General features: G+C 42.0%; 1 protein-coding gene across 9 annotated transcripts in view; it reads right to left on the minus strand.

The window, feature by feature from the left end:
- The window catches only part of Anks1a (ankyrin repeat and sterile alpha motif domain containing 1A), a 186,949-nt gene that overhangs the window by 92,085 nt on the left and 67,868 nt on the right, over window positions 1–26,996 (minus strand). For all 9 annotated transcript variants that reach the window (XR_011372212.1, XM_070023927.1, XM_070023929.1 and 6 more), the window contains 7 exons: window positions 22,698–22,994; window positions 21,502–21,577; window positions 21,052–21,153; window positions 20,854–20,955; window positions 18,170–18,366; window positions 15,583–15,675; window positions 9,721–9,841 (listed from right to left, as the gene is read on the minus strand). Coding sequence is in view for 8 of the 9 variants with exons in the window: in XM_070023927.1 (XP_069880028.1) it covers window positions 9,721–9,841; window positions 15,583–15,675; window positions 18,170–18,366; window positions 20,854–20,955; window positions 21,052–21,153; window positions 21,502–21,577; window positions 22,698–22,994 (988 nt within the window). In the remaining variant the exon portion in view is untranslated. The remainder of the gene's footprint in view (window positions 1–9,720; window positions 9,842–15,582; window positions 15,676–18,169; window positions 18,367–20,853; window positions 20,956–21,051; window positions 21,154–21,501; window positions 21,578–22,697; window positions 22,995–26,996) is intronic.

The raw sequence follows: 26,996 nt of genomic DNA on the forward strand, positions 1-26,996 counted from the left end.
GAAAGAAAGAAAGAAAGAAAGAAAGAAAGAAAGAGGAGGGAGGGAAGGGAGGGAAGGGAGGGAAGGGAGGAAGGGAAGGAAGAAAGGAAGGAAGGATTGATTTAAATGTAAGCCTGACTACCAACCCCAGTTGTTCAGGCCTAATCAGCCTTCATTTATTTATTTTTAAACTATGATATCATCATCTGACCAATTCTTTATGTCTTCTATCCTTTTTCTTGTTGTTGTTTGTTTTGGGGGGAACAGGCAGGGCTTGGTGCAAGGGCCTACACAAGCACTCTACCACTGAGCTACATCACCAGCCCTGTTTTTGTTTTTTTTTTTGGGTCCGGTCGTGGGGCCTGAACTCTGGGCCTGGGCACTGTCCCTCAGCTCTTCAGCTCAAGGCTAGCGCTCTACCACTTGAGTCACAGTGCCACTTCCGGGTTTTTTCTTTTTGCTTATGTGGTACTGAGGAATCGAACCCAGGGGCTCATGCATGCAACGCAAGCGCTCTACCACTGAGCCAACTTCCCAGCCCACCAGCCCTGTTTTTAAGACAGAGTCTTAAAAGGTTTGTCATCTGAGTGCAGGATTACAGGTGTGTACTACCATGTCTGGCTCTTCTATTCTTTTCAAGCCATCATTGTCACCCTAGCACCTATGTTCTATCAATTTTTTTTGGGGGGGGGGTCCTGTCGTGGGCCTGAACTCTGGGCCTGGGCACTGTCCCTCAGCTCTTCAGCTCAAGGCTAGTACTCTACCACTTGAGCCACAGCACCACTTCCGGCTTTTTTCTTTTTTGCTTATGTGGTACTGAGGAATCGAACCCAGGGTCTCATGCATGCAAGGCAAGCACTCTACCACTGAGCCACCTTCCCAGCCCTGTTCTATCAATTTCTTAAGAAGATTTAGATGGCACAATTTTCCTTAACTATTCTTAATTCTATCTCAAACATTGGGGGTAACTTCAGAAAAGTATCTCCCTATCTAGGATTTACTAATGTTCTTCTAACTGCCTAAAGCTTTCTCTAGTCTTCATCCTGCCAGGTCTTTCTTCAGTATTAGGCAGTGTGTTACTGGTGTCCCCAATCCCCACTCTACCCTTCTTTCTTGATTTGGGATTTTTGGAAAGCTTGCCAGCCATCTAGAATAAAGACTGTACTTTCTATCTCACGGTTACCATATCTTAGATATAACCACATGACAAAGTGCTGGAAGATATTATAAGTGAATGGGCTGTCTTTAAAAGTCTTTCCCCATCCCTGTGCTGATTGCATGAATGTGAATACTCATCTTGAACCTGAGGTGAGAGGAGGACACTGGGTCCTGAACCCAGTCCTGAACTTTTTACTACTTCTGGACTTCTGTCCTGTTTAAACTGTAGTTATTTGGGTTTTCTGTCACATTTAGCCTTAACTTCTAAGATACTTTATCATCCGAGTTATCCTCCTCTCTTTCTTCTTGTGCTTCTAAATTGGATCTGTATTTCTTTTTTTTTTTTTTTTTTTTTTGGTCAGTCATGAGGCCTGAACTCTAGGCCTGGGCGCTGTCCCTCAGCTCTTCAGCTCAAGGATAGCCCTCCACCACTTGAGCCAATGCACCACTCCCAGCCTCCTCTGCTTATGTGGTGCTGAAGGATCGAAACCAGGGCTTCATGCATGCAAGGCAAGCACTCTTCCACTGAGCCACCTTCCCAGCCCCTGGATCTGCATTTCTAACAACATTATCTTGAATATCAGCCGCATCTATAAGTGTTTATGGAGTCTTTTTTACACATATGTTTTCTTAACACAGTTAAAATTGGACTTAACATCTTTCCTCAAGCATGCCCCTCCCTCAGCTCCCTCTTAGCTGCACAGTACTTTCTCAGTTAACCAGGCTCAAAACCTCAGAACTATCCTCTATACCCTCCCCTCAAACTCCTGCAGGAGGATATGTAGTCTTCTTAATGGTGCTTTTAATGACTCACCCATCCATCCTCTTCCTTTCTTCCTACTTACCTGCTAGTTTGGACTCTAGTTATCTTTAGAGACTCCTTGAATTCTCCTAACTTTAGGGTGTTCCTATTCCTAATCTCTTACAATCTAAAAGTCTACAATCCTGTCACCACATTCAAAAAGCTTCAACACCACTTCAATCTTTGGAATAAAGACTGACATTTGAGATCCAATACAAGTTCCCTTTGTCCCAGACAAGCTGGATCACTAACCATTCTGCAAACACACTCTCTATTGTCTCCCACCACTCACTGTAGTTTATGCCACGCCCTCCCTGGAATGTGCTTTCCACTTACTTCTGCCTATCAAGTTTAATTCTCTATTTTAGTGTCTGGTTCGAATGCCAAATTCTTCATAACACCATTTCTTATCTTTTACACTGACCTAGTTACTTTTATACTAATTGAACATTCTGCCCTTTTCAAATTATTTTATGTTTATATCACAGATGTGCATGTATATGAATAGCTGGCAATACATTTGGAGGAAAGAAAATATAGACACACAGTTCACAAGGCATGAACATAATGGAAAGAAAAGTGAACTATTCCAACTCAGAAACATAAGCTTGTAAGAGCAAGACAGTTCATATACAGCCTAAAGCAAGGTGAGGGAAGACTACTGACACTTTCTTGCTAAACTGTCTCATTTACAAACTTAAACATGCAAATTCTGACTCCTTGGCATCTCCCATGAAAACTGGCCTAAATTTTCAGGTAAAGAAAGACTGAACACAGGTACCTATTTTAATCACTAAACCAACAGCAAATGTGGGACTGTGGTAGAAGCATACCAGAGAGAATGCCATTCCAGTGCAATTCAACTGTGGGATTCTTTGAAGGCTCTAGGAACTTGCAGTGCTGTAGAAATGGGAGCTGAAGAAGCTAAAGAAGTTTCCTTCCATATGGAGGCACAAAGTGTACAGAGAGAATACTGACTTAACTGCATCTTCAAAAGCTCAGAAGTGTGAATGCATCATACCAGAGTTCATGAGTATTGCAGTCTTCAGGAATCAGCATCACTGTCCACCCTAAGTGAGTCTTTCCTTCAGACCCAAGTGCTGGAGCAGTATGGATAGCATTGTGACTCTTAGACCTCCTGCCTACTTTCTATTTATTGTCAAACCTTGGAAGTTAGCCACTGTGTCTTGGAATAGTGACATGTCCAGAGTGGCCAGGGAACAGTCAAGTAATAAAGAGAAATAAACAACTAGGCTGTACAGAACACCTGGCTCTCAGTTCAACCAGCTTTATTTCCCCCCTGTAGTTCAAACACCTTAAGTTACAAAAGAACACCTATCTGAATAAAGCTACCAAAAACCATCTGGGCTAAGTGCCTTTTGGGAGACATAGTCTTTCTACTTTCTGAATCCACTAAAGCTTTCCTACCCCCAGCTGTCTTCATTTCCACAGGCACACATGGCATTTATGGGTGGGAAATCCTTCATTGTACATGACTGACCAGTATAGTACAGGGGGCTTAGCATCCTTCCTTTCCAGGTACCAAATGCCAGCATCAAGCCCAGACTTTCCCAGATAACTCTCAATGTCGGGGTCAGGGGAGCAACTTCATAGCCATAGAATTTCTTCCTATAAACTTTGTTACTAAATTTTTATTCTCTGAATTTATAGTTATATATTTTCTACATCATTCCTACAAGTTGTAGTTTTTCTCTTCTAGATCACAATTGTTATAGATCTTAAACCTATCACTTTTTGCTTTCTATACTTATTTCTGCCTTTTTCTTTCTCTAGTTGAAGTGCAACGTGTGCACCATAAAATATGTGAGATGTATTATCTACTTTTTATCTGTATTAATTCCTCCCTGAAACTTTCTTCTGAATATATTGTATCCTTGTTTATAACAAATGAGGTTAAGTACCACTGCTCTGAGTATCACTTTCCTTTGATTACCAATTTGGCCAAATATTAAAAACATTTACATGAAGAGTATTTATTATTACTGATTTCTTTGGAGGGGGGCAGGGGCTGAGATAGACGAAACGTCTTCCTACATTGTCCAGACTGAACTCAAGCAAATGGACTCATAGGATCCTCTGCTTCAGGCCTCCCTAGTGCTGGGACTACAGATGTGCACCAACTGGCCCAGCTACCATTAAAGACTGGGAATATGGCTTAGTGGTAGAGTATAGCCTTGAGCAAAAGAAGCTCAGGATAGTGCTTAGGTTCAAGCCTACGACTGGCAAGAAAAAAAAAAAAAGACAGGCAACTTAGAGACAAAGTAAGTACATAACCCTAATCAATATGATATACAATTTTACTAGACTGGGCAAATATCAACTCTTTTAAATGCAAAAGTCATCTATTTATCAAGGAAGATGTTATGAATACAGTACGGGAAAAGAATGATTAGATAGATATATCAAAATGGATTATAAATAATTATAATTACAGAATTACTTACTCATATAAGTGTGATAGTATGTGCTATTCTTTTTATAGTAGCATAATTTTTAACTTACTAACAGTAACATGCAATTAGGAAATTTTTTCATCCAGTTATAACTAACTTGAATAATATAGAATTTGGCCTTTTTTTGGCTCCAGGAAGGAGACAAGACCCTTAACATTTCTTGAGTAAGGGCAATGTCTTTTTTTAAATGAATGTTTTTTTTTTCTGTTTTTTTTTTTTTAATTGTATTTTATTTTATTTGAGAACATACTGTACAGAGGGGCTACAATTACATGGGCAGGATAATGCATACATTTCTTACCAAGCATTGCAGCCTCCTCCTTTGTTTACCCTTCACTTCCCTTCCCCGCCTCCCCCCTCCCCCCACATAAATGAATGTTTTAATATGGCATTTACTATAGATGTTATGTTTGATATCAATGCTAACATTATCATCTCATTTAGCAAACATCAATTTTAAAAGTCCTTTCACCTTTCTTATTATGGGGTAAAAGGTGCCATGTGCAGGGAGGAGGAGTATGCTCCTTTGCCATGGAGGGAGGGCTCTCTAGTGCAGCAATGAAATCTCAACGTCAGAAGTACTCTGCTAACTCTACTTACTATCAATCTCTTTTAAGGAAATACTCTTGTAAGTATGGAATTCTACATGTATAGAATATCCACAGTGATATAATTTATAACAGATATACCAGAGACAGTTTATACATCTGTCAACTGCAGAATGAAACCGTGAGTTATGAGGTATTTAGCAGCTATTAAGAAAGAATAAGGTAGATTTTTAACAACCAAGACAAAATTGGAACTATGATCTATAAGTGAAGGAAATATTTAAAAAATTGCAAAATCATTTGTAACATATGATCTCATTTTAGGTTAAAAGCAAACAAAACAATCTCTCCCAGGGACTCTACATAAAGACAGCAAATAGCCTCAAGTATACACCACACTTTCAGCAACTATGACTAGCAGAGAGGTGAGCAGAGCATTACCGTTATATTTATATTCATTTCTCAATTTATTTATGTTGTTTTTTTCTTTTTCAGTGGCTAATATAATTTTCAAATGTAATTTAAAAATCTCCCACCCCACCCCTCACAGTATAGCTTCTTGAATATATATTAAAGAAGGCTGAAAGCTTTGATGGTCTCATTCACACAGTCTTTGGCAAACGGATCAATTCGTTCATAAAGGCTACATAAGGACATTAACGGAACAGCAAGAAGGATTTAGCTAACTCACAGCATATGATTGCCTCCTTTACCAACCCAGCAGGTGCTTTTCCCAGGCCAGCTACTCCGACCTGGCTGACAGGACAGGCAGGGCTTGCTGAGATACCAGCAGCTCATTTTCATAGTTAATGTCTCAGCCCCTTTGTCTGAAAGCTCCTTGAGTGATCCAAGAAGCTAGCCTGGAGGCAGGCACGCCTCATGCACTATAGTTCAATTAAATTTACCTCCCACACCATCCCCTCAAGGGTTCGTTCACCCACTGATACAGAGTAGGAATGAGCAAGATGAGGGTGGGAATTGGAAGAAAAAATGCCTACTGATATCTGACAGACAGACAGCCCCCTCTCCCCCATGAAGATGGTCTAATCTTCCTTTTTTCTTTCTTCCAAAAGTTGAGCTAGATATTTGTAGTGTCTCCAGATGAAGACTCTAAAAAGAGACAAAGATCTGGAATCTCCCTCCTCGTTCATGAGCCATTGTCAAAGAGAGCATATAATACCTCTGCTGTAGGGGTTAATTTTCATTTCATTTGCTTGTAAACAAATGAACAGCTCCACTCTATCCTCTGTAAATGTTGTGATTAAAAATATATACCAAGGGCTGGGAAGGTGGCTCAGTGGTAGAGGGCTTGCCTTGCATGTCTGAGGCCCTGGGTTCGATTCCTCAGCACCACATAAGCAGAAAAAAAAAGCCGGAAATGGTGCTGTGGCTCAAGTGGTAGAGCGCTGGCCTTGAGCTGAAAGAGCTGAGGGACAGTGCCCAGGCCCAGTGTTCAGGCCCCACGACTGGACCCCCCCCAAAATAAATAAATAAATAATAAAAAGAAAAATATATACCAAGCCGGGCACCAGTGGCTCATGCCTATAATCCTAGCTACTCAGGAGACTTAGATCTGAGGGTTGCTGTTCGAATCCAACCTGGACAGAAAAGTCCCCATCAGACTTTTATTTTCTATAAACTACTCAAAAAAAGCCAGAAGTGGTGCTGTGGCTCAAGTGATAGAGCACTAGCCTTGAGCACAAAGAGCTCAGTGACAGCACCCAGGCCCTGAGCTCAAGCCCCAAGACCAGCAAAAAGAAAAAAAATTATTTTTTTCTATTTACACACATTTAATATATACATATGTTAATGTAATTTTGTATATATATATAATGTATACAAAATAAATATATATGTACTAATATATACTATACATATATTCATAGGTTGAGATTTAACTGGGCAAAAAAGTTAATAAGATCCATTTCAACTAATAAGCTTTGTGCCTTTCATGCCAGCTACACAGGAGGCATAAATAGGAGGGTCATAGTCCAGCCAGCCCAGGCATAATACTAAGAGGCCCTTTCTGAAAAGTAACTAAAATAAACAGGGCTTGGGGCTTAAGTGGTAGAGTGCCTATTTAACAAGCATAAAGCCCTAAGTTCAAATTCTAGTACTCAAAAATATGGAGAGGGGGGTATAAATTGAACTTCTTTTGAACTTAAGAATTTCACTCTTGGGGCTGGGAAGGTGGCTCAGTGGTAGAGCGCTCGCCTTGTATGCCTGAGGCCCTGGGTTCGATTCCTCAGCACTACATAAGCAAAAAGAAAAAAAAAAGCCGGAAGTGGCGCTGTGGCTCAAGTGGTAGAGCGCTAGCCTTGAGCTGAAGAGCTGAGGGACAGCACTCAGGCCCAGAGTTCAGGCCCCACGACCGGACCCAAAAAAATAAAAAATAAAAATAAAGAATTTCGCTCTTAATATAAAGACAAAGTCACAGACAGAGAGAAAAAAATACATCTGATAAAGAATTTATGTCCAAAGTATATAGAGAACTCACAAGTCAGTAATAAGAAATCTAGTTTTAAAAATGAGCATAAGGTCTCAACAGATATTTCATCAGATGGTAAACAATCATATAAACAGATGCTCAACTATAGAAATAGAAATTTAACCCCTCAGAAGATATCACAACATACCTACTAGCAGAGCTAAAGTTTTTAAAAACCTAATGATGTTAGGCACTAAGAAGGATACCCTGAGCAAGAGTTCTTATGTCCTGCAGCTGGGGATGCAGAATGGTGCAACTACTCTGGGAAATGCTTGGGCAATTTCCTTACATAACATCAGAGATGTCCTAGGACCCAGCAATCCTACTGCAACATGTTTATCCAAGTGAAAAGAGAACACATTCAACACAGAAATCCATGTATGTATAGTAGCTCTATTTATAATTGTCAAAAAACTATATATGACCCAATGTCCCTTGAATAGAACTCACAATGAAAAGGAACAAATCACTGATATCTGCAACAACATGGGCAAATCTTGTGTTATGCTAAGAGCACATGCTGAATTGAGTCCATTTTTACAACATTCTGAGAAGGATAAAATCATTGGGACACATCAGGACAGTAGTTGCCCAGGCTAAGGAGTGAGGAGTGAGGGATTTCTTATAGAGACATGGGAAGATTTTTTTCATATGATCAAACAGTTCTGTATTTTGATTTCTGGTAGCAGTTGCACAACTTTGTCAAAATTTATAGGACTGCATGCGTACACATATACACACACAAAAACAACTGTTATTGTATCTAAAGTGTAACTATTTTAAAAGCTCTAAATGAAAACTGTAAGATACAAAACAAAACTTACTATGAAAATAATCACAACTCCCTTGTATAACTAACTGATGTTAATAAAAAATGTAGAGGGGGCTGGGGGTTTAGCCCAGTGGAAGGGCGCCCGCCTGGCACGCGCCAAGGCCCTGGGTTCCATTCTCAGCCCTGGAAAAAAAAAAATGTAGAAAGAAGGAAAAATGACTACAAAGTTTCTATATGCCAGAAGTGGTAGTGCATGTTTGTAACCCCAGCACTCAGGAGAGTGAAGTAGGAGGATCAAGAGTCCAAAGCCACACCAGATGCTGGTAGTTCACAACTATAATCCTTACTACTCAGGAGGCTGAGATCTGAGGATCACGGTTCAAAGACAGCCTAGGCAGGAAAATCCATGAGACTCATCTCTAATTAATTGGCAAAAGGTTGGATATGGAGCTTTGGCTCAAGCAGTAGAACACTGGTTTTGAATGAGTAAGATAAGGGACAGTGCTCAAGGGACAGTGTTCAAGCCCCAGTACTGGCATGTACACGTACACCCCGCCCCCCCCCACACACATACACACACATGCAGGCACACACACACACACAGAATTAAAAGTCTATCAAAAAAACCTAAATAAAATTAAAAACATGATAAATGATAAGAAAATAAGGTCTACAATGCCATGCCCATACCACACGCACATCTTCTTAGGCACCTGCATCCTCTGAAAGATCTAGCAAAGGCATTTCAAAGGACGCCATCTTATGCCCAGTCTTCCAGAAGCCATGGGTTGTCTCAGGACTGAAAGAGGCCTTACTCATGTGCCATAAAGCATGGAGTACCTGCAAGCCACAGAAGCTGGGACAGACCATAGGGCGTCCCTCACACTACAGTGGAAAACCGCACTGCCATTCCTCCTTAGAGAACCACTGTTAGCCCAGTGCTGCAGCAGCACACTCTCACCTTGGTCCCACTGCACTTATGCGACAGGCTGGACCCGGTCCTGCCGCATTCCCGCCCTCACCAAGGAAACTGAAGTTTGCAGAGCCAATGAAAGTAGGCCAAGGCAACAAGCACTCTAGTTACCGGACAGCAGCCAACCATAGGCCCTTTGCTAGGAGTGTCCCATTCCAAGGTCAGGACTCAAAGGCAGAGTCTGTGCCATCAGCCCAAACCCAAAGGGACTGACTTGTTGGGCTTGTTTTATGCTGACAGGCTGAGGTTTTCATGACTGAGCCTCAGTGTGTGCTGCCCTCATCCCACAGCTGTCACTCAGGCTGACCCAATCTTTTCCTCGCTGTGTGTGGGGGAGGGTGGCAGCTGCCTCCAACCTGGGACAGGTATGGAAAATAAAAGACCATGTTGCCAAACCTGCTGCTGAATTCAGCTGCCTGAACCTAAGCAACACCAAAGAACATTACTGTCCCCTTCCACCCAAGAGTACACACTTTTCAAATCTTTCTGGAGTTGTTTCTGCCGTGGGGAGTGAGGTGGGGAGTACCTTTCATTCTTTCATCCACTGATGCTGGTTTCTTCGTCTCCGCTGTTAAAAGCAGCTCATAAGGGTGTTCGTCTTCTTCCCTGGCTGTACTCCCCTGAATTCTGGGTCTCATGGCCAGGACCTATGAGAGAGAAATACCCAGTATTCCCTGAGTACCCAGACAGGTGGTGTTGAACAAAGTTAAGATTGTCAGCTCTTCTGCCTCTAAGGGGAAGAGAAGGTGGTAATTCAAGTGTCACAGGGAATCGCATCTGCTATCATTTGCCACCCAAAGATTCAGTGCTGGAAATTTGGTTCCCAGTGGAGGTGATGAAGAACAGAAATATCTTTAGGAAATGGGGTATAGTGGGAAGTTCGGCTGTGGGAGCATTCACGATTGGATCTACTCATGGATGGATTGAGACTGCTTCTCTGGAGTTCTAGGTCTTGTGGGACTGGATTAGTACCAACAGAGTTAAGTTGTTATAACCAAGCCTGGCACCTCCCCAACTCTTGCTTCTGAATGCTCCCACCATGGCATGTATCCACCATGGTGAGGGGCAGCCAGAAGACCCTCAGTAGAGGCTAACCAGATGGAGCTGCCTGATCTTGGGTTTTCCAAAAACTGTGAGCTAAGCAAACCTCTTTCTTCATGAAGTACTCAGCCTTAGGTCAAATCTCAGTGGTTTGATTGGAATGCTCCTCTTTCCCTACCTCATTTTATCCTTGAAAGAACAACACATAAAATCTATGACCCTTCCCCTCCCCTTGCCTTTCCCTCTCCATGGTGTTTTGCACAATCTCTTTCCTGAGGATAACACTTCCCAAGTGGCTGTTAGGAACAAAATATCATGTTTCTTTTCCAACAAGCACACATACTATTCAAAGGCTGGTAACCTTTCCATCTTTCCAAGATGGAAGCAAAATAATTTCTGACTGATCCTTAATATCTACCAATTAGAAACAAAATGATCTGTAAGTCTATCTTGTTGTGAGCCTCTCTTCATGGGTCTGGGGAAAGGCTAGGGAGGGGATGAAGGAGAGGGAAGAATTTCCCTAAAGCTGGCTTCCTATCACATAGGTAATAAAATCTTAAATTACGTCCTCCAATCTCTGCTCTCAAGAGTCAAGCAGCTGGGCTGGGAAGGTAACTCAGCGGTAGAGTGCATGCCTTGCAAGCATGAGGCCCTGGGTTCGATTCCTCAGCACCACATAAACAGAAAAAGCTGGAAGTGGCGCTGTGGCTCCAGTGGTAGAGCGCTAGCCTTGAGCTGAAGAGCTGAGAGACAGCGCCCAGACCCACAGTTCAGGCCCCATGACCGGCAAAAAAACAAAAAACAAAACAAAACAAAACGAGTCAAGCAGCTAAGAGGTAAGAATTTTATGGCAAGATTCTGTCTACTGAGAAGGCCATGATTCAGGCAGCCAAACATCTCCAGTGGAAGAACACTTGCAGCTGTGAAGCTGAGGGTCTGGTGGTCACCACTAGGCATGGCACCAGAATAGCTGAGATTTCCTCCTGAAAACAAGCCAGAGAAACCTCGATGAAGTGCTATAACCATACTGGGAGGATGGAGGTTCTTTGCTCTAGAGGACAGTTCTGCTTATTTGTCCTAAGAGGCCATTGTGTTTCTCAGGCAAATTAATAATCATATACAATAGCTCTTAGAATAGCAACCAAAGCACAAAAATCTCTTGTTGAACAGTTTGGCTAGGACAAGTAATTTATTACAAACCAGGTGGGAGGGAAGAGGATTCCATTTGCACCTAACAAGTAATGAGGCCTTACAAATGTGACTTTTCCGTACACAGAGAAACTTCCCAATCTGAGCATCCCACAGCTTAGTGGAATCCTATGAAACCTATCAGATTTGTGATTCATCAGGATCTTGCCTCTATAAGGCACAGCTCACTATGTCACAGCCTAATGAGATGACAAGGACTCTCTTAGCCTCAGACTAAATGAGAGGCCACAGCTCCTGTTTGTTAACAAGGCTGCCACTCTAAAGTCAGAATGATGGGCTCCTTCAAAAGTCTGCTAAGCACAGTGGGACCCTCCATTAACTGCAAGCACCTGGAAGCTAAAAGCTGGTTCACTACAATGAGCCATTTGCCTTTATTACTATTCCTAGCCTTTCATAGGAATACAAGTACAGGAACAAAGAGGAGCCATTAAGAAGTTCACACTGTGTCAACTTAATACCACAGGCTTTACAGACAGGAATTTGTGTTGTGTAGGCTTATTCCACCATAGCCAAGACTTAGGCTGGGCCCTGGAAATCTGATTCCTTGCATGTTATATCTTAGCAAGAGCCCTCATAAAGCCTCAGGCTGCTTCTGTAAGAGGTAACTGACAGTGTGACCTATATCTTTTCTTCTCAAGCAGGACAGGACAGAGGATTTCCAGCTGGACAATGAAGCCCATGGGCCTGTATTCACTGTGTACCTGGCTCTGAGCTGGACAACTGCACCAAAACCATCAAAGCAGCTAGAAGGGACCTTAACCCTCCAGCCCTATTGCTCGCAGATAACACACTAAGTCCCAAGTTACAGTGAGTTCAAGGCAGAGCCATGGTCAGAAAATACAGTTCCCTGGGTTCTGAACTATATTGCTTTTCTCCATTTTAGAACATTTTTCCTCCTCCAGCTGACAGCCCCTTCACTCCTACCAGACAATAAAGAAGGGTGCTCTTTTCCTCTTGGGGCTGGCCTCTACCAGCAAAGGGATAAAAAAAAATCCCACAATGAAACAATAAACTACTTTTCTGCAAACCATCCTGGCTCTCACCAAAGAAGCTATGTCAGTGAATATGGCAACAACTGATTTTCAACAGAAAGGATTGTGCTCTTTACTAAATTACTCCTTAATCTCCTTTTCCCTTTCCTCCAGGCCTGGCAATAAATCAAAGCTGGAAAAAAATACATTTTTTGCCATGTAGAAAGCAATGGAAAAAAAAAAAAAAAAGGTATGAGCAGCCACCATCTACCTAATTGTGCCCAATGGAATGTCCAGTTGGAGTGTGGGCGGCCTTCTGGAAGATACCATAGCAGCTGCAACCCCCACAGAAACTTAGCACAAAGACCAGTCATCCCAGGCAGCTGACAGCCCCTTCCTTGGGGGCAAAAAACATTTCAACCACGTTTGTGTTATGGGTGTGGGGGCGTGCATGAGGGTATGTGTGCATGTGTGTGTACACACACACACACTCTGTCACACACACACACACACACACACACAAACACAAGCTCTTTGACAGGTACTGTTAAAACCAGACACAGATGGATTTTAGCTTCCTTAAAGGCTTCTATGAGTTATCTCACAATGACAAGTGCCTCGGGAATTTAACATTCAGGGCATAAAACACTGGAGCAGATGACTGCCAAATACAAAACCAAAGTTGGAGCTAAGGATCTGGCTTAGTAACAAAGCACATGCCCAGCATTCATGAGGCCTTGGGTACAAACCCCAGTATCACACGAATAAACAAACAATAATAATAACAATACGCAACACAAAATCCTAAAGTTTCATGTAACAGAATCTCTTGGGACATGAAGTTTGGGGGAAGGGGTTGTGATTTTTTTTTGGGGGGGGGGGTGCCAAACTCAGATCCTGAGCACTGTCCCTTAATTCCCTCCCACCCCGCCTCAGGGATAACACTTTACCGTTTGAGTCAAAGCTCCACTTTTAACCTTTGTGGAGGTTAATCACAGCTCAGTCTCACAAACTTTTCTGCCCAGGTTGCCCTCAAAACTGCAATCCTCAGATCTCATCTCCTAAGTAGCTGGGATTACAGTTTTAAAACTCAGGGCTATAAGAAGTAAAGACAGTTAAGACTACAGAGCAAAAATAAATGAATAAATAAATCCCACTTTTGAAGAAGTCTTACTCATTCAGACCATGATAGAGACATAAAAAATACCTGGATCATTTTAAACTATTAACTTGGGCTATAGGCTCTCCGTATCCTGTTCCTATAGTCAGTAAGTAAGCAAACTCAGGGTTCTCTCGGTCTTCCAAATACCAACTGTGCTGGTCTATTCAGCTGGCTGTTAGCTATGCTGGCTATTCAGAAGCATGTTCTAGAAGAGAAATCTCACACTGATTCTCCTACTGAAAAGAAGATGGTGATCCCCTCATACCCTGTCACCTCTTGAAGGATGCTTTAGAAAGTCTTAGGAGAATAAAAGTCCTGGTAACCTAGTATTTCTTTGGGAGTCTTGTCCCTATCCTTAATTTTCATTGAGGTCTCTGTCCCAAAAGTGGTACCAGACATTTATGGAGACCTACTGAAGATACTCTATACTCTCAGGATTCTCCCTGTAAAAAAGGAAGCAACGAAACAGACCTCTGCATACACAAAAATACTGCATGTCCTTGAGCAACTAACAATGTACTATTACCCAGAGGTAGTAATAAGAGGGTGCAATTCTAAAGACCCTTAGTTGACATGCTAATAAGTATTTTTCAAGTAAGGGAGAGAAAATAAGGAGAAAATTCGTACCTAACAGAATTCCTCCTCTATCTTTAATACTAATTTTAATGGTTTTGTTTTTGTTTTTTTTAATTGTTGCTATTGTTGTTCCAGCTGTACTGGGGTTTGAACTTAGGTTTTTGGGCTTCCTAGGCAAGTACCACTTAAGTCACACCTCCAGCTTTAAACTTATACAGTATTTTGAATACTCAATAAATGAATTCTCTGGATGGTACGAAATGTCTAAAGAAACATGTTGAACCATGTCCTGCATCTTGTATATACATTTTTCTAATTTGGGGAGGGGAAGGGAAATAACAAAATGCTGAAATAAGGATACAGGATGACCCATTGTAACAATGAGATGTACAAGACACTATGTTGAAAATGAACTTTACAACATTGCAGGGGGGGGGAGGGACAATCTGGGGAGGTGGGGAGGAAACGGATGGTAGGGGAAAAACAAAGGAGGGAATAACAATGCTCAATAGGAAATGGATTCATTACCTTGCTCATGTAACTATAACCCCTCTGTACAGTATCTTTACAATAAAAAATATGTATTTATAAAAAAGAAACATTGAAAATGAAACATCAAAGAAAACATAATTTTCTTCATATATGTAAGTTAAAGACTGAGTTATTTGCCCCATAATATTTCTTTATTAAAACCATTTTTATGGGGTTGGAGGTATAACTAGGTTGTAAAGCACCAGTGAATGAGCTGAAAGCAAGGCTTAGATACCAAGTTTGATTTCCAGTCTCAAACAACCAAAAACAGTTCTTTTAACTTATCTGACTAGTCTTTTCAAATAGCCTTTGATTTCCCTGCCTGTCCCTCCTATAAAACTCCTATTTTTTTTTTTTCTAATTGGGTTGTCATGACTTAATTCATGTTTTGACTAGCAGAATCTTCATGTGAAATGAACACATAGAATGCAAAAACAAAAGTGGTGTTGGGATTGAACTACCAAGGCTTGCTCATGTGGTATCGTCTAGATGGTAGTTTGAGTTAGGGACACTACTTTTTGTACCAAAAGACAGTACAGGCATAGAAGAGAATGGTTAAACTGTTCGAATCCTACTTTCCATGTAGTATGCCGGATCTATATACTTGGCCTATTGGTGGGAGAAGTACATTAAAATTCTTTTCATACTTTTGGCTGAGTTTGAATGGTCTTGATCCAATTTACTGATCTACACAATACAAACTTAGTGAGCAAAAGGTTGATGAGAAAATGGGCTGTAGAATAACTCAGTGGTATAGTGGTTGCCTGGTACATAAGGCCTTGAGTTCAACAGTAAAGAAGAAAAAAAAATGAGAAAGCAAAAGCCTTCTTTAAGCACACATGGATTCACTTTCCAACAAACTCCTATGTCAGAAATGGGAATAAACCCTCAACTCTACCTCAGAAGCTGTCGAGGGAAAATACTTCTTATTGAGGTGGTCTTCCTCTTCTTCGTCAGGTGGTGGCTTGGCTGGAGGCGGTGGACGTTCCCTCTGTAGAAAAGAAAAAAAAGGGCTGGGAAGGTGGCTCAGTGGTAGAGCGCTTGCCTTGCATGCATGAGGCTCTGGGTTCAATTCCTCAGCACCACATAAGCAAAAAGAAAAAAACCGGAAGTGGCGCTGTGGCTCAAGTGGTAGAGCGCTAGCCTTGAGCTGAAGAGCTGAGGGACAGAGTTCAGGCCCCATGACTAGACCAAAAAAAAAAAAAATTCAGCCTCTCTCTCTCTCTCTCTCTCTCTCTCTCTCTCTCTCTCTCTCTCTCTCTCTCTCTCTTTCCCCCAAGTATCTAACTTTTTTTATTTGTTCTTATTTTAGCCCTTTGAAATGGAAAGGAATAATGCAAAGAACTCCCTCTAGAGCAGGGGTAGGACTGTCTGGCCTGGGGCACCTAAGGTCCGTGAAAGCATTTGAAACATCACAGGACAGGCACATTTTGTCAGCTGCTTGTGGCCCCAGTGCCTGTACCGATGATTACACATGGTCTGTAGATGATGTTATAAATATCCAAATGTCCCTTGGCACGAAAAAAAAGTTCCCCATATCTACTCAAGAGACTAAAATTAAAGTTTGGTTTCTCAACAGAGAATAATCCTGTGCACACATGCACAGTCTATTAGCATGTTCTACAGATTTTGGTGATAGAAGCAAAGACCATAAAGAACTTCTTTCATACCCTAGACCACAAGGAGAAACACTAACACTGAAAACTTGTAACTGCTTTGTTAGAAAATGTCCTTCCTATTACTGGTACATAAAACTTCAGTTAAGGCTCAATTTTCACTATACTCTAAAAAGAAAGAACTCCAGATGAAAAGTGAAATAGTTCTAAAGCCAAGGCTATTGAGTAAGTAATGAGAAAAGTGATCTAAGAGAAAACACAAATTCTTGTTCAAACTTCAATGTTATGGCCATCAGTCTATCCCTACATTTAGCAAAAGCTCAAATGAATCTCTTAGCCAGGTGAGATAGTCAGGCTATAGTCCCAGTTATGTGGGAAGCTGAGCCAGGAGAATCATTTGAGCCCAAAAGTTCAAGGCCAGCCTATGCTATATAGTGAAACCCTATCTCAAAACAAAAACAAAACATCAGTTTCTATTTAGCCAATCAGGGGAGGCTGGGTTCTAGGGCAGGATGAAACAAAAGAGATGTGTGCCTGTGAATCAATCATGGGAACTGCATTACTCAGCTACTGCAGATCGTCCTGGGCTGCTTCTTACAAGGGTTCCAGCTCCCCCTAATGGTCATCACCTATAATGAGCACTAGTTAGAGCAAAGCCTCCACATCTGTATTTAATTAATGTACTTGTGCCTACAACCAAAGAAGTAAAAACAACTAGCTCAGTCTACAGAAGCACAATGCTAGTGGTGTTCAGGGCATGCACCTATTTCCTCCACTTCCAAGTTCTGTCTCAGTCCTCGATAAGACTGATAAGCCACAAGACTGAAAGGCTTACCAAGATCTACATTGAAATGCCATGAGACTACTTCAGAACAGAGTAAGAATACCCCAAAACCCAACATTCCAAGAAATATCAGGCTACTCCAAATGCACAATTGGAAAGACCAAGGATTATCTAGTAGCCAAAAAAGTATCAAAATGATCCTATGTTAGACTTGACTAAAAGGGAAGACCACCTTCTACAACAGGAAGAAAAAAGATCTCAAGAGGTAGCACTGGAATCCTGTTGGAGCAACGGGCAGTTGAGCCAATGGGCAATGCCTAAAGCCTCAGTTATGATGCCTGGAAATGTAGAAGAAGGACTAGAGGGACAGAGATTCAGGCCTTGGCTCACAGTATAACTCTAGGAGAAAAGGGAAGAATCAAGGGTGTTGAAAATCAAGTACAAAACTAGAAGTGAAAGCAACAAGAAAAGAAGATGGAACTTAAGAATAGAGAATATGAGAGGATAGGATGAGGGCTGATCACATCTTATAATTTCAAGGCTGAGGCTGTTACAATTAGATAAAACAGGACTAATAAATAACACACTAATAAATCTAATGTCTAAAACATAAATGGAAGTCTGATTAAGCCTTGCCATACCCCTGACTACAGAATCTGCCCAAATCCACATGGATAATTTCTCCAGGGAAATGGAAGGTGAGCATGTGCTCAGAGCAGACAAGAACTCACAGTTCTTTAGTTCACATCAGTTCATTTCTGCTCCTTAGAGAGGAGACCACATACAGCAAACATCCCAAAGGTAGAAGCAACACTAAAGCTAAACAGGAATGCTTTTAATTTGCCTTAGGTTAGTTAAGAAGTGGAAAGACACAACTGCTTCTATTGAAATTAGAAAAATCAAATTCTAGTTCAATGTGATCTATATAGTTTTTCCATACTGAGCAAGAGTGACATGGCAGAGCCTAGTGGAAAGCCAGACACATGGACTCCAGGTGTCTGAAATGCCAGCAGGTACCACGTTTCCCACATTTCTTCCCAGTGCCCCACACAGCTCTCAGACAGGTTCAACTCCTAGCCACATACAGGCCTCATCCCAGCAGTCCTGGCTCCTGCAGCCTCAGCCTCCTTATTCACGGAGTCTCGGTCAGATGATCGCCCGCTGGCTGTGCTGTCTAAGGAATGGCAGGAGACAGCATTGTACAGGGTCTCATAGGGACCCTCTTCTTCAGCATTTGTGTCAAAATCAATGATCAGCTCAGTCACTGCCTTCTCCACGTCACCTGAAGAGGAGGTTGGAAGGAAGAGTCAATAAAAAGGGATGCCATCACGCCTTCTAACCACTGCACCAACCCAAAGCCTCTTTAGCAATCCGAACTTGACAAACACTAAGAACAGAAAAACGATTACTTAGTTCTAGCAACAAGAATACATAAATACGTACATATACAGGGCTGCCTTTTATACCCTCACATCTAAACTGGTTTTTCTCTAATTCAACATGAAGGGATACAGCTCACTAGTAGACCTCTTGCTTAGCATGTATGCAGACCTGGGTTTAATCCCCCATATCAGAAAAAAATAAGCGAAACAAACTAAAAACAACCTCCACCCGAAATCTATCAGGGATTCCTCTTAAGACCTTTACAAAATTCCAAATAAACATAGCCCATAAAATGTAGTAAAGTATAAGTGGAAAACGTGAGTAATTATTTACATTCTTTACACAGTCTCCATGTGCTCAGGCAAAATAGAGGAGAGCAAAGCCTCTTTGAGAGGAGGCACTACGTAGCTGACTCACTTGCTAGACCAATACCAACCTCAGAACATCTCTGGTGGCTTGTAAACAGTCAAAACTACAAATGTAAACCCCTTGAAAGCTAGGAGTTCAGTGAATGGTTAATCCACTATTAGAAAACTACGAGGTCAAGGATGAGGAAGACCAGGAATCCACAGCACAGGTCAGAGACCATTAACGCTCTACTTCTGCTTTCCTCTGGAAGGTTCCTTTCCCTTTTCCATTTCTTTTTTTGGGTTCGGTCGTGGGGCCTGAACTCTGGGCCTGGGCGCTGTCCCTCAGCTCTTCAGCTCAAGGCTTGCACTCTACCATTTGAGCCACAGCACCACTTCCGGCTTTTTTTTTCTGCTTATGTGGTGCTGAGGAATCGAACCCAGGGCCTCATGCATGCAAGGCAAGTGCACTACCACTGAGCCACCTTCCCAGCCCTAAAACTTATTTCTTAGTGAAATAATGGAAACAGAATTGCTAAAACATCTGGAAACAAAGTCAATCACACACACACAAAAATAAGTCATGTTGGCAGATACTGGTGGCTCATACCTGTAATCCTCACCTCAAAGCTCCTGTGTCAAAGGGTTTGTCCCCAATGTACCAGGGTTCAGAGGTGGGGCCATTTGGAAATGATTGGATTATGAAGGCCTTGACCTCATGAATGTATGAATTCATTTAAGAATGTATTTGGGGGAAGGGACTTTGTTATGAACATGAACTCTCTCTGCTTTCCAACTGGCACGAGCTGAGTAGTTTGCTCCGACATGTGCCTAAAAGCAACTAGACCAAGGGAAAATGAACTGAGACTTAGGAAACCAGAGACTCTAAGCACATCTTTCTTCATTTTAGTTGTTTTTCTCCAGTATTTTATCAGAGTGACTGGAAGCTGAATCACACAGCAGGTTTTACAGCCCCTTAGATTATTATGGCAGGAAGAAATGTGGATATTTTTTCCTATGTTTTTTTTTTTTTTTTTTTTTTGGGTCCAGTCGTGGGGCCTGAACTCTGGGCCTGGCCGCTGTCCCTCAGCTCTTCAGCTCAAGCCTAGTGCTCTACCACTTGAGCCACAGCACCACTTCTGGCTTTTTTCTTTTTGCTTATGTGGTGCTGAGGAATCGAACCCAGGGCCTCAGGCATGCAAGGCAAGCCCTCTACCACTGAGCCACCTTCCCAGCCCATTCCTTTTCCATTTCTAACTTTGTTCAGTTTCTCTAGCCTTCTTTTATGATTTTTCATGTAGGGGACGATGTCACTTTTGCTTTGTTTTGTCTTTGTCACTCATCACAAGACCCAAAATGATGGTCAGTAAATCTGAAAAGGGAATCTGGCTGATGATGCAACCAGACTACATTAGTTAGCCAAATGATCTACTACCAAAATCAGCTAGACAATCAGTGTATACAATAGTATACACTGTTGGTCAACTATACACAATGTATAATAGAATAGGAAGGGTTCACTGAGACCTCAGAAGATCCTACACAGCCCAGAGCCAACTGTAAAAGGATACTTACACAGTCCAGAACCAACTGTAAAAGTAGAGATCAAAATTAAATAGGAAAGAAGACACCCACAATTGAAGACCTAAGATATGTCCAATAGAACTTCATATAGTAGTTTAAAAAATTAACTGAGGGCTAGGAATGTGGCTCAGTGGTAGAGCGCTTGCCTTGCATGCCTGAGGCCCTGGGTTCGATTCCTCAGCACCACATAAACAAAAAGAAAAAAGCTGGAATTGGCACTGTGGCTCAAGTGGTAGAGCGCTAGCCTTGAGCTGAAGAGCTGAGGGACAGCGCCCAGGCCCAGAGTTCAGGCCCCATGACCGGACCCAAAAAAAAAAAAATTAACTGAATATAAATCTGTTAAGTACTCACAACCCCCCTGAAATTATTTGAATGAAGATTTTTCCATTGCGCCTAAGAATAGTCAGCTCTTCTCAAGCAGGATGTCCCTTGACTGGCAGAGAAAGTTGCCTCACCCTGAGACTTCTGTGCAACGGAATCAATACTAGGGAGGAGAGACGGCTGGAGTGTGGAGGCTTTATCTATTTCTTTCGTACTTCTTTTTCCAGTCATGTGATCTATATGAAAAGAACAAAAAGAAGCTGCATAAAACACAATTGCCTTCGTCTGATTAGTACATCCCTGGTTACCCAGATGATGAGATGTACTGGTACCTTTAATAAGTGCTGCTATCTGCTGGCTCTTTTGAGAGGGCAGTTCCTGCACGGTGTCAAGGGCAGTCCGTCCATGGTTGTCTTTTATGTTGACATCAATTCCTAGAAAGACATACCAGGTAGACCAAGGGAGTGAGCTTCTTTAAGCCAGCTTTGAAGGTCAAATTCCAGGACAACTAAAGCTCCCAAAAAGCACAACCAATACTTTTCATCCACAGTCAAATTTAATCCAGCTATTTAGGAGCGGTTCATACATTCCTAATCAACCAGCGTGTGTACGCACACACAGACACACACACAGACACACACACAGACGCGCGCATGCACACACACACACACACAGATGGAGTTCAAATGCAGCTAGCAAAAACTTCCTCCCTCTGGGGAGGCTGGGGAGAAACAACCCCATCCCTAGCATGCCATGTAGACAGAGCGCTGCAGACCTCTCACCTGCAGCCAGCAGGATTTGCACCACATCGGTCTTGCCAAACAAAGCAGCCGCATGCAAAGCACTGCCCATCTCCGTCTGGAAAGCAAATGAGAGCGCAGCAGGATGTCATCAGAACAGTTTGGCATGGCCTCATGGGACAAATGGGACATAGGTAAGAAGGGACAGGAAATAAACTACACAAAGCCCTTGGTCATTATCCTTCCAACTGTTCTTATGTGGGTTCTAAAACCACAATCATGGCACATACACAAATGCCATTTATTTGTGTGCCACCAGCAGGACAAATGTGAATGACAATTATTCTTGGAGCTACTTGAGCAGGGAAATTTCCTAAAACTTCTTCCTCTACCTTCCTGGATAGAAGGAATTAGAAAACAAAAGGGAAGAAGAGCATTTCAAATATGGAAAGGAAAGGGAAAAGGAGAAGAGGACAGGAGAAAAGAGAAAGGGGAAAGGGAAAAGGGGAAGGAGAAGGTAAAAGAGGAAAGGGAAGGAGAGGAACTGAATCAAGATCTTATTAAGAGGCAATTATAGCTGGTCTTGAGTGGCTCACATCTGTAATCCTAGTTATTCAGCAGGCTGATACCTGAGGACTGTAGTGCAAAGGCAACCCACTAAAGTCTAAGACCCTTATCTTCACTAAACTACCAAAGAGCCAGAAGAAGTACGGCTGTGGCTCAAGTGGTAGAGTGGTAGCTTTGAGTAAAAGAAGCCCAGGGAAAGCGCCTAAGCCCTGAGTTCAAGCACCAGGACTAGCACAAAAAAAATACAAACAAACAAAAACATCAACAAATGTGGAGTGGTCAATGTGATGCTTAATGACCCATCCCCGGAATGGGGAAGGTGAGCAAGGGAAGCAGATGCTGTCATCTTAGCAGCATCACATCAAAGATTGGTGGCCATAGCAACATATATGTCAGGGAGAAAATGATTTTAAAAGATAGGCCACAGTATGTCTTTTCAGGGTTTAAAGACTAGCTATCATTCCCTGAAAAGGAAAAAAATAAAAATAACAGACTCACTGGAAGAGCTCATTTGTCTCTAAAGTAGCACATAAAAACAATTCAATAAATGGAAGAACCTGAAACATGATGTGAAATGTGCTAAATAATAAGAGCGCAGCAGCATGTTGCTTTTTCGCCTTTTCCAAAATAGCTAAATCCCCTGCACCTGGGAGAAGCATCCGCCCTGCTACCTGGTAGTTGCTATCCATGCCAGCATCCAGGAGGACCTGGACCACAGCCTTGTGACCATTCCTTGCTGCCAGGTGCAGAGGGGTGTGCTTCTTTGTGTTGCAGCTCAGGAGATTGGGGTGCGCGTTGAGAAGCATCTTCACCACCTCTAGCCTCCCGTAGAGTGCTGCCAGGTCCAAAGGTGTCTCAAACTTGTTGTTGCGCATGGTGGGGTCAGTGAGCTCCTCTAAGAGCACCTTCACCACCTCAGTGTGGCCATACTGGGCGGCACAATGTAGGGCTGTCTCGTTGTCATTGTTCTGAAGGGTTAACAAGTGTATGGCATCAGAAAGGTGACAGACAGACCAGGACCTGGCCAGCATGATCACACATAAAAACCACTGAAATTTAAATGAGAAAAATTGCAGCAATAACCTGGAGACTGATACAAGTCAGAACCCATGCATACTCTTGGGGAAAGCCTGATCCTTCCCTTCAGCCACTGCTTCCCCATTTCCTTCCAGAGGGGAGAGGTTGTCCCCCAAACATCTGCAGTCCCTCATGCTGTGAAGGCTACATTTCGAAACTGCAGGGAGAGTGAATGTGGCAGGCATTTTGTAAAAGTCCCAGTGCATGTGAATACTAATCATATCACTGCCATTGTTTCATTTTAAACTTCAGTTGGTTTTTACAGTTTATGCATTTTCAACCTTGCGCTTTTGATTCTGGAATTGTCAGCTATCCCCTGCCTTTCACACAATTTTTTTTTTTTTTAAGGTGAGGGGTTTGGTCATCTGTGTAACTTCTTGCATGCAAATCAATCAGCCAACAATGGAAATAACAGAGTTAAGTACTAAAAAGGCACCACTCTCAAGGTATCAGCCAACAGCCATTTCCAGTGGAGCAAGGCACTTGCTCAGTTGTGAAGGGACATGGCCCCTGCCCCTGTGCCTAGCACCAACACTCTAGGAGCCTTTACCAATCAATACATGCAGTATCTACTCCAGTAAAATAAAAGCCCACACAGGAAAGCACTTCTTAGGTAAGAAGGGTACAATTAGACTTGGAATGTTTGATTATGAGAGGTGCAAAATATTAAAATGTAACACTGACATTAATTTAGATTCATAACTCGTAACCTTCTAGTGACAATTTTGTTTAAAACTAAACACGCGGTCTTGATGTAACAGGAAAAAATATTTGGGCTTTTTCAGCTATCAGAAGCAAAACATCAGCAATTTTAATTATGTTTCTTTCTCTCCTTGTTGAGAAGCCCCAATGAAAATAATCCTCCCACAAGAATTTGAAATCCCCAAATTTCTCCAAGAGGCTTCTGCCATTTGGGGGAAACAAAGCTTAAGTGGGAGGCTGTCCATCACGTTAATATTGTGCACTTCTCAGTGGTCAAGAGGTAAAAATCAAGTACTGCTACCATTGTTTAATTCAATTAATGACATTAAAGTAGTGTATTAGGAGTTACCCAAACATGCACGCAATTCCATCTGCTTTTGATCTGGCATTTGACTGCATCATTTTTTCCAGCTATACCAAGTGTACCAGAAAGATCCAGAGCTGCTGGGAGCAAGGCCCCAAGAGGGCAAAATCACAGCAAAGACATTTTAAATGAAAAAGAGGTCAGAAAAGAGAGCAGCAAGAGCACATGCAAAGAGAAAGGCACACAAATAAATAAAACAAAGATGCAGAGGGAGGGTCCCTGAGCTCCAGCACAGCTCAGGAACAGCAGCTGATGAGAAAGCGCAGCCTTCCATGGCTACCGTACCCAGCCTACTAGCAACTGCCTCCTGTGACACCCTGGGCCCCATGAATGAGTTCTATGTCAACCTAGAAGTCTGAAGGAAGGGCAACTGTTGGGCAGAAAGCAAAGACTTGGGGCTCCCTATGCCAAACAAACCAACTGGAGAGCCACTTGGAATGCTCATTTCCTATTTGGTGGCATGAGTTCCCTGAGCAAACCCAGAGCTGTCAGTTCTCACTCTCCTGATGAAAATCACACTGCTACAGCAACAGGACTCACAGGAGCTTTGTAGAACTCTGGGGCAGAGTGGCAGCCCAAAGAATCTTAAGCGTATCCTCTGGGTTTTACATCTCAAGATTAGCATGACAGCAAGGGCCAAGGAGTCGGCTTATTCTTATTAAAACTCCAATCCAGAAAAACTTGTTTACTCAGAGGCAAATAGTACTGTTTCTTTCACATCCAAGTTGTCTCCCAACATCCAGAATAATCTGTCCTTGAGTCTGTAAACAGTATGACATTAGGAACTGAAGAAATATAAAATTCTATTCAGTGAGAATAAAATACAAAGGTTGGGGGCAAAGTCCAGGCTCAGGGTTAGAGCACATGCTAAACAGGCATGGGTGGGGTTCAGTGTCTAGCACCTACTCTACCTCTCCCTTCCCCCCAACACACACTGTTTTTTTCTGTTTTGTTTTGCTTTGTTTTTACAAGAATAAAGGCAGGTGTCACAAAGATGCCTCTTTAAAGGCAAAATCTTGATCATTAATGAAAAATTCCTTGCCTCATGTTAATAATGGTCCAACCACATATGCAAAAAGTTATGGCCATATTTGTATAGAAAGTACCTAAGTGTATTTCACTCCTGCTAGATATGTTTAGTACTTATAACTCTCTTGAGGTTAAGTCTGCTCTTTGAGCTTGACAACTGTTGGGTTAAGAAATCATTAAAGCTGGGCACTGGTGGCTCATGCCTGTAATCCTAGCCACTCAGGAGGCTGAGATCTGAGGATCATGGTTCAAAGCCAGATTAGGCAGGAAAGTCCATGTGAGACTTTTATCTCCAATTAACCATCAGAAAAACAGAAGTGGCATTGTGGCTCAAGTGGTAGCTTAGGGATAGCACCCAGGACCAGAGTCGAAATGCCACGAATGATTAAAAAAAAAAAAAAAAGAAATGGTTAAGTGTTGGTTCAGAGATCCTCAAGAAAGGTGATTCCAAGGAGCCATTTGGAATCCTTCCCTTTTACTCCTTTCCAATGACACTACAGGTGCTCATGCCTCAAGAGTTCTTGGAATCATATATATTATGCATATTACTATGAGGAAAGGGAATGAGATGAAATAACCTAAAACCCTTCTTTCCTACCCACCCTGGCTTTCCCTCCCACATTTCTTTGTTATGATTGGTACCTCTAAGAAAAAAGAGATCTCTGTGGCTAATTCTCTAATTCTTGTATCTGAAGAGTCCATTCAAGTATAAACCAATCAATCAATCAATCAATCTAAACACATTATATATTCACAAACTACAAGCAGCAGAAAATTATACAGAAACATTTCTATTCCTTTCTCTTCTTGGAAGTATATCAGGATCATCACCTTCCTGTGCTTGGATTACACCTCTAGGGCACATTTATTCTTATTCCTTGGTGACAGAGATCTGTCTACATTAGGGACACCTGGGCTACAGTTATTCTACAGGCTCTAGAAGCATCCAAATTGGAAAGGAAAAACTGGGTCTATGAGACTGTAGATATGTGAAAGACAAGAGAACCAAATCTACAATGTAAAAGAAGAGTCAGACTTTTATTCTCTAGTACTCTAGAAAGCAGAATTTCAGCCAAAATGAAAGGTTTAGGAATACAGACACCAACTAAACATAAGAAAGTAGAAATCAGTGGTATCTAAGAAGAGGCTACCATGCAGAAATGAATTATCTGTTGTTAAGAAAAACTAATACATAAATAAAGGACAGATGGCCAACCTTTCAGGGATAGAGCAAGATCATTCCTGATCAGTGGCTCTCAAACCAACTTCACTTGGAATTACATGAAGCTGAAAAATAATTGGTAGTATGTATAACCTCAGACTTACCAAGAAACACCTCAAAGGGAAGGCAAGGGAAAAATATTAAGACTCTGCCAGTCTGGTTGTACAGTAACTGGAAGTCTGAGACAGAAGGATGATCACTTCAAGGCTGTTTTGAACTATACCATGAGACTCTGTCTCAAAGAAAAACAAAGACTAGAGTTATAGCTCAATGGAAAAATATTTGTTTAGTATGTACAAAGATCCTGGGTTCCATCATCAGTATTACAAAACAAAACAAAAACCCACAGGCACCAACTCAGTTATTATCCTCATCAAGGAGACAAACTGACATTATATGCCCTGTGATATGATGCACTACAAACAGCAGCTCTGTCTGTGCCATTCCTATCAGAAATGGATAATCTGAATCTAATCTCAAGGGACAGCCAGGTAAACCTAAGGAGCAGTTCACACAGCAGCTGGCCTATGCTTTTACAAAATGCCAGCATCAAGTCAGGTTCTGGTGGCTCAAGAC

Source organism: Dipodomys merriami, unplaced genomic scaffold, assembly GCF_024711535.1.
Source record: "Dipodomys merriami isolate MVZ:Mamm:240054 unplaced genomic scaffold, mDipMer1.0.p SCAF_16, whole genome shotgun sequence".
Classification (NCBI taxonomy): Eukaryota; Metazoa; Chordata; class Mammalia; order Rodentia; family Heteromyidae; genus Dipodomys; species Dipodomys merriami.